This window comes from Bos indicus x Bos taurus, chromosome 3, assembly GCF_003369695.1.
Source record: "Bos indicus x Bos taurus breed Angus x Brahman F1 hybrid chromosome 3, Bos_hybrid_MaternalHap_v2.0, whole genome shotgun sequence".
NCBI lineage: Eukaryota > Metazoa > Chordata > Mammalia > Artiodactyla > Bovidae > Bos > Bos indicus x Bos taurus.
Genome location: NC_040078.1, coordinates 29,381,127 through 29,395,549, shown reverse-complemented (window position 1 = coordinate 29,395,549; position 14,423 = coordinate 29,381,127). Strand labels below are relative to the sequence as shown.

Below are 14,423 nucleotides of genomic sequence, written 5' to 3'. Positions count from 1 at the left end.
TCCTGGTAGGAACTCAAGTAATAACCTCCATATTAATAACTGGCAGACAGGGGCCTGAGAGGCAGGGAGGGCGCTGAGCCCAGGTGCAGGGCTGTGTCTCAGAGGAAAAGGGGGAAGGCCGTTGCTGACGGGGCCTCGCTTGTGGCAGCAACTCCCTGGAGGACATTTCCTACGGGCTTGAAGAGAGGACACTGAGGGAAGGGAATTCTGCCCAGGGGCCTATCAACCCAGGTTTTAGGCCTCTACTAGGGAGACCACATTCCCGCGCACTGGGTTTTTCTGCTATGAAATCGCTTCTTTACAGGAGAAGCTGAGAATCTCAGAATCTCATAACTTTGAAACTGGTTTCTGAGGCACATGCAGCCCAGAGAGGGCAAGTCACTTTTCCAAGGTCACACAGAGAACACAGGGCAGGACTATACATAAAAGAGAGAAATAAATAAAATAGGAATGAATAATAGCCAACCACCTGTCAGAATAGATGGTCCAGACCAAAGTTGGGGCTCAGACCCAGGGGTGGTATAAATAGTGCCCTGGAGGCTGAGTTAGAAGAGAGGCACTGTAAGCATGGAGCTCAGCAGGCTGCCCTGTGACAGTGCTGCCCTAGGCATCTTTGCATTTTATTTAAGTGACTACATATAATACAAGCTAGGTACTATTATTACCTCTCACTTTCCTGATGAGGAAACTGAGGCACGGTTTAGACAATGTCCCTAGGGTCTCAAAGCTAGAAAGTGCAAAAGCTAGAATACAACACAAGTTTGTCTGGTACCAAAGCCTGAGCTCTTTGTACCCAGCTCTCCTCATTCCCAGGCTAGAGAATAGATTGTTCCACCATTCAAGGCCTCCCTTCCCCCCTGCAGACTGAGTCCAGGCTCCCTGGTAGTCTATGGAGTACTGACTGCATTGGCACCAAAACACACACATACATGCACTCGCACACACACACACGCACATGACCACACACACTCACTCTGACCCATGGGGAACCTGGTAAGGTAGAAAGATGGCCAAGTCCATTAACGCCACCAAGCATGGCACATATTTATGGCCCCAATTACAGCCTCCATGAAGGAGCAGGAATGGGGACAGGAACAGTTGTGTGCGCTGGGGTCTGAGGCCTCTGTAGCAATAACTACAAGATTACAGAGACGTTAGCAAACCTTGGTGACGGCAGCTCTATTATAATGATAAATCTACAGCTTTATATAGAAATAATGAGACTGGGGGCTGAAGGGGGGGAAGGGAAGAGCAGAATGATCTCAGCCAATGGATGTTCTGGGTGGAGAGAAAAATGGCAAACCACAGGGAACTCCCAGGAGACCTCCAGGGGACCTGAGTCAAGCCAGCGAGAGGGGGAAGTCTCAGTGGCAGCCTGAGCATCTGGATTCTGGGGAACAATAGAGGGCTCCGATGGCCCCAACACGTCTGCTGTGCCTGCTTCTCACCCTCCAGTTGAGGGGGAGGAGTAGCTCTGTTACAGCCTAAACTTTGCCCAGAACAACCTGGGGGTGCTGAGGCCAGTGTTCCTTGGGCCTTAAGGGTTTGCAATTTAAAAAGCTCGCCTAATTGGATGCATACCTTCCCTTCACTAGCTTTGAAGCTCCGAGTTCAGTGCTTGTGCTCGCTCGTAAGGAAAAAACACAAATGCTCCAGGCTTTGCTACTCTAAACCACCTTAAGCACCGGGGCAGGGACCAAGATAAGGAACCTGTCTGGTTCCACCTGCCAGGGCTGCACCTGATCCTCCTGTCCGCGTTCGAGGAGCAACAAGCAGATAGCATTTATAGACTGGTGTGGCCTCAGAGCAGCCTCCCCAGCCCGCTTCTCACAGGGCCTCTCCTTCTACCAGACTGTGAGTCACTGACCCTCCACTTCAGTCCAGACCACCTGATCCGACTGGTTCATTTCTTTGCTACTCCGGACATCAGCCACCTACCTGAACCATCACTCTGAAGGAATGCAGAGCCATGCCTAGCTCAGCTCATTTTCCAAATACACTTGACTTTCTCCTCCAGGAAGGCTTCCCAGGTTAACTCTCTGCTTCTTTAATAATCCTTTCCCTGTGCACCAATATGTAGTTTTATTTGAATTAACTAAGCCATCGGTCATTCAGCAAGAAGGTGCTGAGTTCTTATGTTTGCCTAAAATGACACTCTGAGCCCTGAGGGAAAATAAAAAGTCAAATGTGGGACACAAACCATTCCTAAGCCACTGGAAGGACTTTGCAAGACAGAATATGATTTGGTGTATAACTGAGGGACCCAGAGAATAAATCCAGGAGTGACTTCTCTGAGAGTGGAAGGACTTTGGGGGAAGCTTTCAAAGGTGGGTTGATTTGGGTCAGAGAGGTGGGGGAAAGGCCTGGCTGCCAGAGGGAACCTTGGGAGTAAAGGCAAGAGGCAGAAATGCCGGGCATGTTCAGGGACCAGCCTGCAGGTTTGAGGAGCTGGAGGCCAAAATGCAACTCTAGGATCAGAATCCAGCAGGAATCTGGCACGCAGGAGAGATGGCAGCCGACTGGGCTCATCCACATCAGCCCCCATGGCTCTGGCTGCAGGATTTCACATACATGGAGTACTCAATCATTCCCCGTCACTGCGACTTGGGCCTCTCTGGCCTCAACGTAATTACAATTTTAGAGTTAGCTCAAGCAAAAGCACCAGCCCTTCATTTCCTTTTCCCTTCCTTTGCCTGAATCCTCATCCCCCCAGGATAAAGAGACCGCCCCTGAGAGCCAGCCTGCTGAGAAGCTGCAGAGAGGAGGGCCCTGGTGGCCTCACCAGACAGAACATTCATCCCACAGACTGTGAGCAAGATGGGTGTATGAGCAAGTCACCCCCCTCTTCAGCTTCAGAAACTCCTGGTCTCAGACTCCTGTCCTTGGCTAGAATGCTTCCCTTCCTCTTTGCATATCAAGTTATGTATACCAAGCCCTCCCACACAGCTAAATTCTCTTTCACCCAAGAAACTGTCCCTGACTGTCCTAATTCTCAGATCTTACAACCTCACGCATTATTTGCTACTTTGCATCACTAGCTACTGCATGAACATTTCTTGTCTCTATAATTCAAGTTCTGCATTGGGTCAAAGAGGCTGTCTTCTATCCAAGACCCCCCTTGGTCCCCAGTGCTTTGCACAGGGTCCTGCTTAAGAGAAGATAGAGGAGGACTATAATGGTACTGACTGAGGGTGATGAGGATGGTGAGGGTCTGTCCTTTTTCTCAAGCTGGGCTGGGGAAGAGGTGTGGGACATGGTAGGGACAGCCATGGAATTCTAGGAAGTTAGCATTCATGTGAGGGGCGTCCCTGAGCGCAGACTGCCTGCTCCACAATGAGGGCGTCCATCGTGCCTGGAGCTAAAGTCACAGGAAAGGGAGGTCTCTGGGGAGGAGAAGGGAAGCTCCTCAGAGGGCTGAGTTGAGTCCTGCTCCTCACAGCCCCTGGCCCCCACCCCCCTCTCTCTGAGCCCCGGGGCCTCAGCCTCAGTATGGGGAGGACTAAGCCACTCTTCGCTACCTGTACGGTCACCATAATGAAGCTGCTGCCATTCGAGACCACAGGGAAGAGCTGTACCAGATGTAAACTTCACAGTGATTGATAGAGCAGAGCTCCTGAGCTTGGGGCCGGTGCACAGCTGCTGTTCCAGCCGGCCCCGTCTGCCCGCCCCATCTGCAAGCCCCCCTGCCTGTGCTGTTTTCTGTTCTTGGGGATGACATTTCAGGAAAGCAAAAGTAGGGGAGGTGCTGGGACACCAAACTGGACCAAAGTTAGCATCAGCTAGGAGAATGGGCTATCCCAGAGACCTTCCCGGAGCAGAAACAGAACCCACCAAGCTTTCTCCCCTTGAACAAATCAATTCCTTTTCCCACCAGAGTGGGGTTGATTTTCCCAGCCTCTCTCCTTACAAATTCAATATATAGATATTGAGCATTGATTGTCCACAGGGAGAGTCTGCACCCAGAGAAACAGTGAAAGAAATATCCCAGGGGACACTCAACCACTTGGCGTTCAAGACACCAGACACAACGCCATTGGCATTTGGTGGCAACACCCCTTCAGGGCTCTCAGCTGCCTAGCTGGACTTAGAGAAAGGCACATCCCACACCTCCATCTGTGGGATGCAATTACACAGCTTCTTCAACAGCCACCCAGGGCCCTGGAGAACACTGTCTACACTGGACCCAAGGGTTTTGGAGATGCTCTCTTAATTCTCTGTGCCAAACCTGCCCGCCTCTTAAAAAGCCAACTCAAGCCCTACTCATTTTCAAAATAATGCTTGACTTTCTCCTCCAAGAAGTCTTCCTGGGTTAACCATATCCAATTCCCATTGCTTCTTTAATAATCCTTTCCTTGTATGCCAATACATAACCCTTTCCTTGTGCGCCTTGAAACCTTCCTGGTTAATTCTAATTGATTATGAAGAGCCCAGCATCTGGCTCTGTAGTGTGTGAATTAGCCAGGTCTCCTTCCAGGCTGGCCTCCTCCCCTACCACCTTCCAGATGGCGTAGGCAGGCAGGGCCTGAGAGCAGGGGCTCTGCTGCATGACAGTTTCTAGTTCTGGTTGTTAAGTACTTCCAGTCCCCCTTCTGGACATGTGGTAGGATTGCTTTGCCCTGTCCCCTTAATATTAGGAGTCACATGTGTCTTGCTTTGGCTAATGAAATGTGAGTGGAAGTGACATGTGTCATTTCAGCATGGAAGCTTTAAGAAATAGTGCACGATTTGCCACATCCCCTCCTTCCTGAGGTGGTAACTAGGAGCACAGGGTCAAAACGGAGCCTCTGTAAACTTGGTGACAAGGTAGAATGGAACCCTGGTCAAGCTGCAAAGCACACGTAACATGAACGAGAACTAAATCTTGGCTGCTTTAAGCTACCAAATCCTAGGATTATTCGTTGCTGTGGCATAACCTGGTTTATCCTGATTAATATAGCCTGTCCTTGATCGCCTGTGCCAGGCTTCTAGTACACATCAAAGCCCTTGGCACATGTTGCTGTCTGAGTCAGTCTATAAGCCTGGCCCCATCCTCGCCCATGATTAAAGACATACATTATAGGTGGCAGTCCTGAGGCCTAGAAGGTAGAGGCAACCACTACAGAAGATACATCAGAAGCAATAGATACAAATTCCCTTTCCTTCCCTTCCCAACCACTTGGGAGCTCCGCTGTCACCATCCCTCCCCACCCACCTGGGGCCCAGTGCAAGGATTTCTCCCGGGGTGGGCTGGGCTATGAGGTGGGGTCCCCTTTCACATCCTGAAGGGCAGAGGCCCATTTGTCTCTAGGGGTTTCGGGGTTCAGGAACACATCCACTCAAATCCAGAACTATAAATCCTGAAAAGGCCCCCGGGGCCGGCGGTACTCACACTCGTGGCGTACTGGATGTCCTTCCAGATGGAGGTTTCCCGGGACAGGTCGGAGGCCTCAAAGAGGTTGTCCAGGATCACCTCCCCGATCATGTCGTGGCGGGAGAAGCGATCAAAGTCGAAGACGCTGAGATGCAGCTTGCGGTCAGCCAGCTCCTCGTAGGGCACCGGGAAGTGGAAGTTCTCGTCGAAGGTGGGGTTCAGGGTTTTGCGGTGCACCCGCGTCTGCAGCTTGCACTTGCGATCGGGCAGGAGGTAGATCTTGACGTAAGGGTCGGAGCTGCCGCAAAAGTCCTTGGCTGGGAGGTCAAAGGCCTTCAGGATGCGCACAATCAGGGTCTCGTTCTCGTAGTCGTAGCGCAGGCTGAAGTTGATCTTCCCGCAGCTCTTGGCCTCGGATTTGGCATCGTCCCCATCCACCGACTTCTGCTTATAGAGTTCGGGCTTGATGCGGCCGATGCTGGTGGGCTGCTCCGCTGCTGGGGGCAGCTCGTTGCCGTAGTCCACGCTGGACACGTGCATCTGCCGCGGCAGGTGGCGCTTGAACGACGTGTGCCTGGAGGAGGGGGGGAAGGGTGAGAGAGTGAGGTCGGGGGACGGAGAGCGGGGTGCAGACCGACATGGCTCGGGGCCCGGCTCATCCTACCCCGTGTGAGGCCCCCTTTACTTCCTGCTAGCTGACCCCCTTTACCTCTGCCGCACTTTGTGCGCATGTCTTAATCCACGTAAAGTAGTTGGAATGGGGCCTGGTACATAACAAGCTGTAGTAAAGGTTAGCCATTGTGATCATTATCTTTTCCCTTGCTTTTCTGCTTCTGGCTTTCTAGGTTTCTTTCCTGGAAGACGTTGACTCAGGTTCACCTATTTAAAAAGCTCCCCTATTTAGAAGGACCATCCTTTCCCACCCTCCATACAGCATTCCTTCATCACCACCAGGATCATTACCCCCTTTCCCTCTGCCACTTTGTAGCTACATGACCTGGGACACATTATTTAATCTTTCTGTACTGTAAGATATGAAAAACTAAAAGTAGCAATTGCATAGGATTGCTGTGGGGTGAAAGGAATACACACAAAGTGCTTAGAACAGAGCCAGGTATATAATAAGCTCTTATTATTGCATGGATTCTTACACTGGCTCCTCACAGCAACCTTATGAGCGTCATTAGCCCTATTTTACAGTTGGGAAAACTGAGGCTTAGGAAAATGAGCAATTTGCCTGATGTCAAAAAACAAACTCCGTAAATGTGACCCAGCACTTGTACCATTTCTGGCTTTCAATCTGAAGACCAGGCCTGCTTCCCTTTGGCTGGACCGCTGGGATCCTGGACCCAGGAATCCATAAGAGCCCCAAATTTTTAATAAATACAACGCCTTATGCATGCACGTTCCACATCTTTTAAAAGTTTCTGAATTAAAAAAATAAATAAATAAAAGTTTCTGAATTTAGAGTAGGTTTTTGTCATTACATGGTGGTTGTTTTTTTGTCATTTTGTTTGTTCAGATAAAGAATGTCATGTATCCAATTTCTGTAAGGCAGGGAACTCTGGCAAAGGCTATTCTCCTTCTCAAAATGTTAGGAATCTCTTGCTTCTCTCCCACACACTGCAGACTCCATCTCAGAGGCGGTGCGGACATAGACACATCATTAACTTTTATGTCTCTGCACCTTTGCATATTCCTTTCCCTCTGGACAAGCCAACACCTCCCACCCACACACATCTCAGGGTTGACCACCTGCACAGCACCCCACCTCCAAGGTTCCCCTCTCCTGAAGTCACCCCTGGTGCCCACCTCCGAGCCAATCACCCACCATGGAAGACATCATCTGACATATTCTCCAACCAGAATACGCATATGATTATTTCCAGTCTCTGATCCTCACAGGCTGGAATCTCATTCATGTATTGGATTCAGGAATGTGGAGTTAAGGAAGGGAGGGGTCCACCCCTCACCTGGTGGACGATGCTGGCTCTGTGGTCTGTCGCTGCAGCCGTGTGTGACGCTTGATGTGCTCTTTGACGGACATCTGCACCTCAGCTGGGATATCTGGGGACGTGTGGCTGATCTTCACAGCCGCCTCTAGGAAGCCCAGGGTGTGGGGGTCCTTGAGCTTGTCCGCCATGTTGCCTCTGGAGCTGGGGCTCTGGAGGGCCTCCGGGGAGGGATTAGCTGAGGAGGGGCTGGAGGCCTCCTTGTTCCTCCAGGGCATCCAGCACAGCTTCCAAAAGAGAAAGAGAAAAACTGCCACCAGGGCCACGCCACACACAATAACTACCACTGCGAGGAGGCTGACAGAGGTGCCTGCCCTCAGCCAGGCAGGGAGGCACAGAGACAGACAGAGGTGGGGAGAAGCCGGGAAGGGTTTTCAAAGAGGGGCCACACACAAGGGACAGAGACGGAAGAAGAGAAAAGAGTGGTCATGAGAAGGCTGCCCAGGCAGAGGAGGGATGGTTGTAGGGTCAGTGCTCCACATCCAACTTGTGAAATATCTGCAGCCTCGTGTTCACCTCAGGCTGATTTCTCCAGCTTCGCCCCTCCCCCCACCGCCAGCTTGGGGAGCACCTGGGCTGTCTCCCCGACTCCCTGTTGGCATGTGCCCAGGGAAGGGAAGGTAATTTAAATAGCAGCCTAAGCAAATGTGCAAATTCGTGAAGCGTTCACATTTGGATGCTGTTTGAATTTCTATTAGAACTGTTACTATGGCCAGACTTAAAGCAGAGTAGTTTTTTGCAGACAGTTCTCTTCCTCCACAGGTTGTGAGGCATTGGGGGCCCCAGGCTGAGAAACTTCATTCTCTTCACTCACCCCAAGCCCGCCAAGCCCACAGCAGGAGCTAATATATAGTGAATAGGTTGACTTGAAGAGAACGAGATCAGGCATAATCTCCTTGAGGGTGGGGATTAGGTCTAATGCTTCTCCCGTATTCTCAGAAGTGTGCACACAGTAGGCTCAACAAATACTTGTATGAAGTTGGAATCTCCCTGGAGAAGGAAATGGCAACCCTTTCCAGTATTCTTGCTTGGAAAATCCCATGGACAGAGGAGCCTGAAGGGCAAAAGTCCATAGGGTTGCACAGAGTTGGACATGACTGACCCCACACACACCACACCAAGTTGGAATCTGATCCACACAGTTTACTTCAGAGCTAAATACAAACAATTCCGATAGCTGTCCTTTGCCCCCATTCCTGTGGTTCTGCTGTAACACTGGTATTTTTGAAAGTCATGATTGATTCAGAGGCAGGCACTCACTGTCCCACCCTGTGCCCCAAGTAGGATGTCCATTACCCTAGGAGAGTTGTGAAGGATGCCTTTCTCTGGGAGAAGCTACTAAGCACGCCCCTTACCCGCACCCCACCTTTAGGAATGAACCTTTGAGCTCAAGGCCTCTTCTTACTCTGAGACATCAGGAAGCCTTGAACCAATGGGTTTGCACAAAGGTCACTTGTAGACAAGCCAGAAGAGGCTTGTTTGGCTTGCGTATGACTGAAAAATCAAGCAGTTCCATCATCACCATCGTCATCATCACACCAGATTCCTGGCTTCTCTGGAAATGGCCTGAGGTCTTGGTAACTGGACCTGTGCTCCCACATACTGAGAACTGGCGATGCCCTTCGGAAGGCTGTATGCTCACTAGCTCCTGTCCCTGTTACTTGCCTGCCACTGCAGGCCTATGAATTATCCTGTCCCAAGCCTTAAGAATCTTGGGATTTAAGGTGAGGAATGACCCTACAAGTACTGAGGTCAGGCTGTGCTTCTGCAGGTGGGAGCAGTGTTCCAGATGAGGGACTTGCCTGTGGTCAGAGATCACAGAGCCTAGACCAGGGTCCAGATGTCCACTGCCCACCCAGCCTAGGGCTCATTCCACTGTCCCAGACTGTTTGTCCTGGATTAAACTGTAGGTTACTGTAACCCTGTGTTATTTTTCATTTGTCTGACTCACGGCTCAGCATAGAAATTGACACATGAGAATGAATGAATGAATGAATCAGTCGATCAATGTCAAATAAAACAGCTGTCATTATCGCTCAACCAATATTTACTGAGCACTTGCCTTGTTCCTGGTACTAAACTAGGCTGGGAGATGCTTGGTCCCTCTTTGGGGGATCAAGAGAACTCTCACAGCACAGGCCCCAGGGAAAGCTCTCCTCCTTCCAGAGGGACCTGAGGAAGAGGCCAAAACATCAGTCATCTCTGGGGAGCGAGCACTGCCTCCCGACTCCCTGGCTGCAGGGTATTGGCCTTGATCAGCTACCGCCTTCAGGACTAAGGAATAAGAACATAGGACCCTCATGCCTTTTGCCACCTTCTCCAGGCCCCAGGCCCCTGCACAGAGACCTGGGAGCCTTTCCCCAGCATAGGAGCTGAGGTTAGTCCACCAGAGACTGCTAGGGACCAGACAAACTGATTCTAAGTGAACTTCTAGACTAAAGGTCTCCAATTACAGTGTGCATGCATCCTGGGAGTGTAAGAGAAAAAAATATTAGATTTCTTGAATATTTATTCATTATCTGAAAAATAAAAAAATACGAATTATAATATACAAATTGATAGTAATGAATTTTGTTATTGAATTTAGTCAAGTTATGAACATTACAATGTCCAAGGCGCAAAGTGCTTTTTATGTATTCACTCATTTAAGACTCTCCAGTGAAATAGGTGAAGATTATTATCCTCATTTTGCAGATGAGGAAACTAAGGCACAGAAGGTTAAATAGATTGCCCAGGGTCACACAACTGCTAAGTGTTTGGAGAGTCAGCTTTACAATACCCCTTTTGTACATGTGTATAGAACATGGGAGCAAATAAACACATATTGGAAGTATTAAATAAAAATAAATTTTGCTGTTACGATTTCATGATCTAAATAGTTTGAAGACTGTTTCCTTAAGCCCTGATACCCTTGGGGTTCACAGGAATGCTACCACAGATATAGCTAAGTATATACCACAGATATATATGTGTGTGTGTGTGTGTGTATTTAAAAGTATCTGGCCATCTCTGAGCCCTCCACATCTGTTCTTTGTTACAGCGGTTCCGGGTGCATTCTCTGCAATATGAGTCACCTTAAAACAAAAGGTATTTCTAGGGTTTTGCTTTCCTTTGATCATACATCTTTCTTCTTCTGGTAATAATTAGAATTTTAATGAGAAAGGGGGAGAAATGGGGGGAATCTAGAGAGCAGAGAGTGCATTTAAATGTTCAGTCTGACAAAAAAAAAAAAAAACAACTGAATTCATAAATGAAAAGAGAGGTGGAGGAATCAATTTTTCCTCAGCATGGTTGCTATTTGGAATGTGTCTCCACATGACCCCTGGCTGTTGTCCCCTCAGCACTGTGAGATTATTGGGAATTGGCACCCGGTGCTCAATACTGGTTATGTAAGGCCAGGAGGCCCTTCCTCTGCCTGGAGACTCTTCTTCCAGGATACCTCACAGGCGGGCCATGCAAATAGAATTAGGTCCCAATGCTGAGTGGGTTCACACCACAGGGGAACGAGGTGGTGAGCAAGGCTGGTAAGACCAGAATTAGGCCACGGTGTGTATGATTGCAGAGGATTTAGCTCCTTTAAAATCACTGCGTGTGACCTGGAATTCAGCCTGCCCTCAGAGCCTGGCTGAAAACGTGTCACAAAGGGCTGTCCAAAGGCCCAGGTGACCTAAGACACTTGCCTTCCTACCCCGGGCCTGCTGGGACCAACCCACCAGGATGCATTGCCTCTAGTAAACTGCAGGTGCATACACAGCCTTCACAGCCTTTTCCCCACTCAAGTCTTGTTTGAACCTCAACCCTCTGAGGCAGATAGCATTTTGATGGCAGTTTAGCCACCTTTTAAGTTCTGACCCAGTGCTCTTCATGTTATACCATACACTAGCTTCATGGTAAGAGAGAATAAGGACACCGTGGGGGAAGGAGAGGGTAGGACAAATTGAGAAAGTAGCACTGACATAGGAGAAGGCAATGGCACCCCACTCCAGTACTCTTGCCTGGAAAATCCCATGGATGGAGGAGCCTGGTGGGCTGCAGTCCATGGGGTCTCGAAGAGTCGGACATGACGGAGCAACTTCACTTTCACTTTTCACTTTCATGCATTGGAGAAGGAAATGGCAACCCACTCCAGTGTTCTTGCCTGGAGAATCTCAGGGATGGGGGAGCCTGGTGGGCTGCCGTCTATGCGGTCGCACAGAGTCAGACATGACTGGGGTGACTTAGCAGCAGCAGCAGCAGCAGCAGCATTGACATATACACACTATCATGCGTAACAGAGATAACTAGCGGGAAGCTGCGGTGCAACACAGGGAGCCCGGCCTGGCGCCCTGTGACGACCTGGGGAGGCGGCAAGGGCTTGGGGAGGGAGGCTGAAGAAGGACGGAATGTATATATGTAATTATGACCGAGTCGTGTTGACATATGGCAGAGACCACCACAGCATTGTAAAGCAATTATCCTCCAATAAAAGAAAGAGAGGTAAGCCTCTGGTAAGGGAGAAAGTCCTACACATTGAAAAAGAGGACGAACTTCCTAAGTGTTTGTATTTCTATTCTTCCTTCCTCTCCTTTTCCTTCTTTACTTCCCCTTCATCCTGGAGAGAAAGAAGCATTGTTTTGGAGTCAGACTGGGCTCATTCAATGTCCATCTCTACTGGTTATCAACTGTGACTCTTAATCTCTCTCAGACTCTGTTTCATCATCTGTAAAATGGGTAGAGTAATATATCTACCTGATAGGGTCATTGTGAGATTTAAATGAGATCAAGTGTATCAAAAGTGCAAAGGACAGTGCCTAGAATGTAGTAAGCCATATAATAAATATTTGCTATTTTTATTAGAATTGTCTAGTTCTGCCCAGTCTGATTTTGAACATCTTTTAATTTTAAAATTTGTTTAGTGGGCAGAACACATGCAAACCATGAACACTAATAAGAGAGATAGCTTTAACTTTATCATTACAAACTAGGAACAATCTTACCAGTAAAAATAATATAATTATTCTATTATATAATATATATATTAATATAATACAATTATTCTATTATGTCTCTATATAATATGTATTATAATACATATATATTATAGCTAGATCTCCCTGTATCTCAAGATGTAATACATACTATGTGAAAGATCTCACATCTCCAAGTTTTTCTGTCAGTACTCACTGTTCAGTTGTTTTGCCATTACTGTCACCAACCAGCTGGTGAACAAGCTCCAAAGGAATAAGAAGAAATTCATGGAAGAAAAATGTACAATGCAGAACGTACTATGCTTTTGCAAAGTTTGCTTGGAAACTGGGGAAAAGAAGTCCATTACTCAGTATTAGGTATTAGAGGAGACCAGTATTTTACGGGCACCTGGTTTGGGGAACCATATTGACCAGTTACCCAGCAGCCTTTGGGAGAGCAGATAGTGATGGGACTTGGCTTCAGAAACACACCCAGTGATCTGGTGCTGTGCAGGGCATGTGGGTTCTAGCCTGGACTGGGGAAGTGCTCAGGGACACGAGGCAGACATCTCCACTGAGCACCAGTGCCAGAATGACCACAGAGCACGCTTATCAACTGTGTGACCTTGAACAAGTTACTTAACTTCTCCAAACATTAGTCTCCTCTTTTACTTCAAAGAATCACTGTAAATATTAGATGAAGTAAGGCCTTGAGCACAATGCTGGATACATGGTGTGTGTGTGCTTAGTTGCTCAGTCGTGTCCGACTATTTGCAATCCTTTGGACTGTAGGCTCCCACCAGGCTCCTCTGTCCACAGGATTTTTCAGGCCAAGAATACTGGAGTGGGTTGCATTTCCTCCTCCAGGGGATCTTCCCAACTCAGGGATTGAACCGTGCCTCCTGTGTTTCCTGCATTGCCAGGTGGATTCTTTACCCACTGAGCCATCGGGGAAGCCCAATATATGGTGAAAGTTCCCAAAGGTAAGTTGCTGTTATTTCTTCCTGGTTTTTGTTTTTGTGGTGGGTAACAGTTCACTGGGTACAGAATGGACCCAAAGCTTGGCCATTGAGGCAGGGAAGGGGGACATGGAACCAGGGGGCAAACATGTGAGAGACTTTAAGACCCTTCTTTTCTGGTGATGATGATAAGGCCCCTTCTTTCCTGATGATTCCCTGAAGGCCATCAGGGCAGGACCTGCCTGTCACCTTAAGTGAGATTGTCTGACAGGGGGGATGGCTCATGGCCTCCCTCTCTCTCTCTGGAAAATGGTAGGCTATTAATTAGCAACCCAGGCATTTCTTATCTCCCCACTGACACTTTTTTCTCTGGAGACAGAGCCCTGATACTCCAGTGCTCCCTCCTCTTCTCTCCACCCATAGTGTTAGGATTTATCAGCCTTTCTCATCGCTTGCTATTGTTCCCATTTTTCTAATGGGCTTCCGTGTCAGGAAGACATTCTTGCTAACAGACTGTAATTGAAAAGATAAACTGGAGAGAGGAAGTGAAAAGAAAGGACCATTTCCTCTGCTCCCCTCAAAGCTGGAGAAAGCTGGCTGCAGGGTCTGGGGTCACTGATGGACCCTCAGAAATGGGCAATGTCAGGCACTGCAGAGTGAAAGCTGCCTCAGTGAAGGAGCTCCTGGGCAGACACAGCTGGAGGCACAGACTCGCACAACTCAGGGAGCAGCCAGCAAGAAACTCAGAGGCCCCAAACCCTGGAAGGTGCAGTGTCTAATCTAGGAAGGGAAAAGACTCTGGTCAGAACCATTAATATGAAGACTAGTAATGAAAGTATTAGTTGCTCAGACGCGTCCGACTCTTTGTGACTCCATGGACTACTGTAGCCCACTAGGCTTCTCTGTCCATGGGATTCTCTAGGCAAGAATACTGGAGTGGGTTGCCATGCTCTTCTCCAGGGCATCTTCCCAACCCAGGGTCAAACCCATGTCTCTTACATTTCCTGCATTGTGGGCAGGTTCTTAACTATCTGAGCCACCAAGGAAGCCCTAGTAACAGTATTTGTTATTTATTTCTATATAGTAAGTGCTGTGCCCCTTACAAGATCTCTTAATCTTTACATCCTCCCTAAGAAATTAGTATTCATCTCTAAAA

The 14,423-nt window shown here is 48.6% G+C and overlaps 1 protein-coding gene and 1 long non-coding RNA gene across 12 annotated transcripts in view; one reads left to right on the top strand and one right to left on the bottom strand.

The window, feature by feature from the left end:
* SYT6 (synaptotagmin 6) overlaps positions 1–14,423 on the bottom strand; it is a 70,688-nt gene that overhangs the window by 46,044 nt on the left and 10,221 nt on the right. For 5 of the 7 annotated variants that reach the window (XR_003510226.1, XR_003510225.1, XM_027536012.1 and 2 more), the window contains exons 2-3: positions 7,324–7,672; positions 5,369–5,924 (exon numbers count right to left, since the gene is read on the bottom strand). Coding sequence is in view for 5 of the 7 variants with exons in the window: in XM_027536012.1 (XP_027391813.1) it covers positions 5,369–5,924; positions 7,324–7,672 (905 nt within the window). In the remaining 2 variants the exon portion in view is untranslated. The remainder of the gene's footprint in view (positions 1–5,368; positions 5,925–7,323; positions 7,673–14,423) is intronic. The other 2 variants (XM_027536023.1, XM_027536017.1) reach the window with 1 other exon arrangement.
* The window catches only part of LOC113889347, a 71,455-nt gene continuing 70,229 nt past the window's right edge, over positions 13,198–14,423 (top strand). For all 5 annotated transcript variants that reach the window (XR_003510240.1, XR_003510241.1, XR_003510236.1 and 2 more), the window contains exon 1: positions 13,198–13,291. This is a non-coding gene — a long non-coding RNA (uncharacterized LOC113889347). The remainder of the gene's footprint in view (positions 13,292–14,423) is intronic.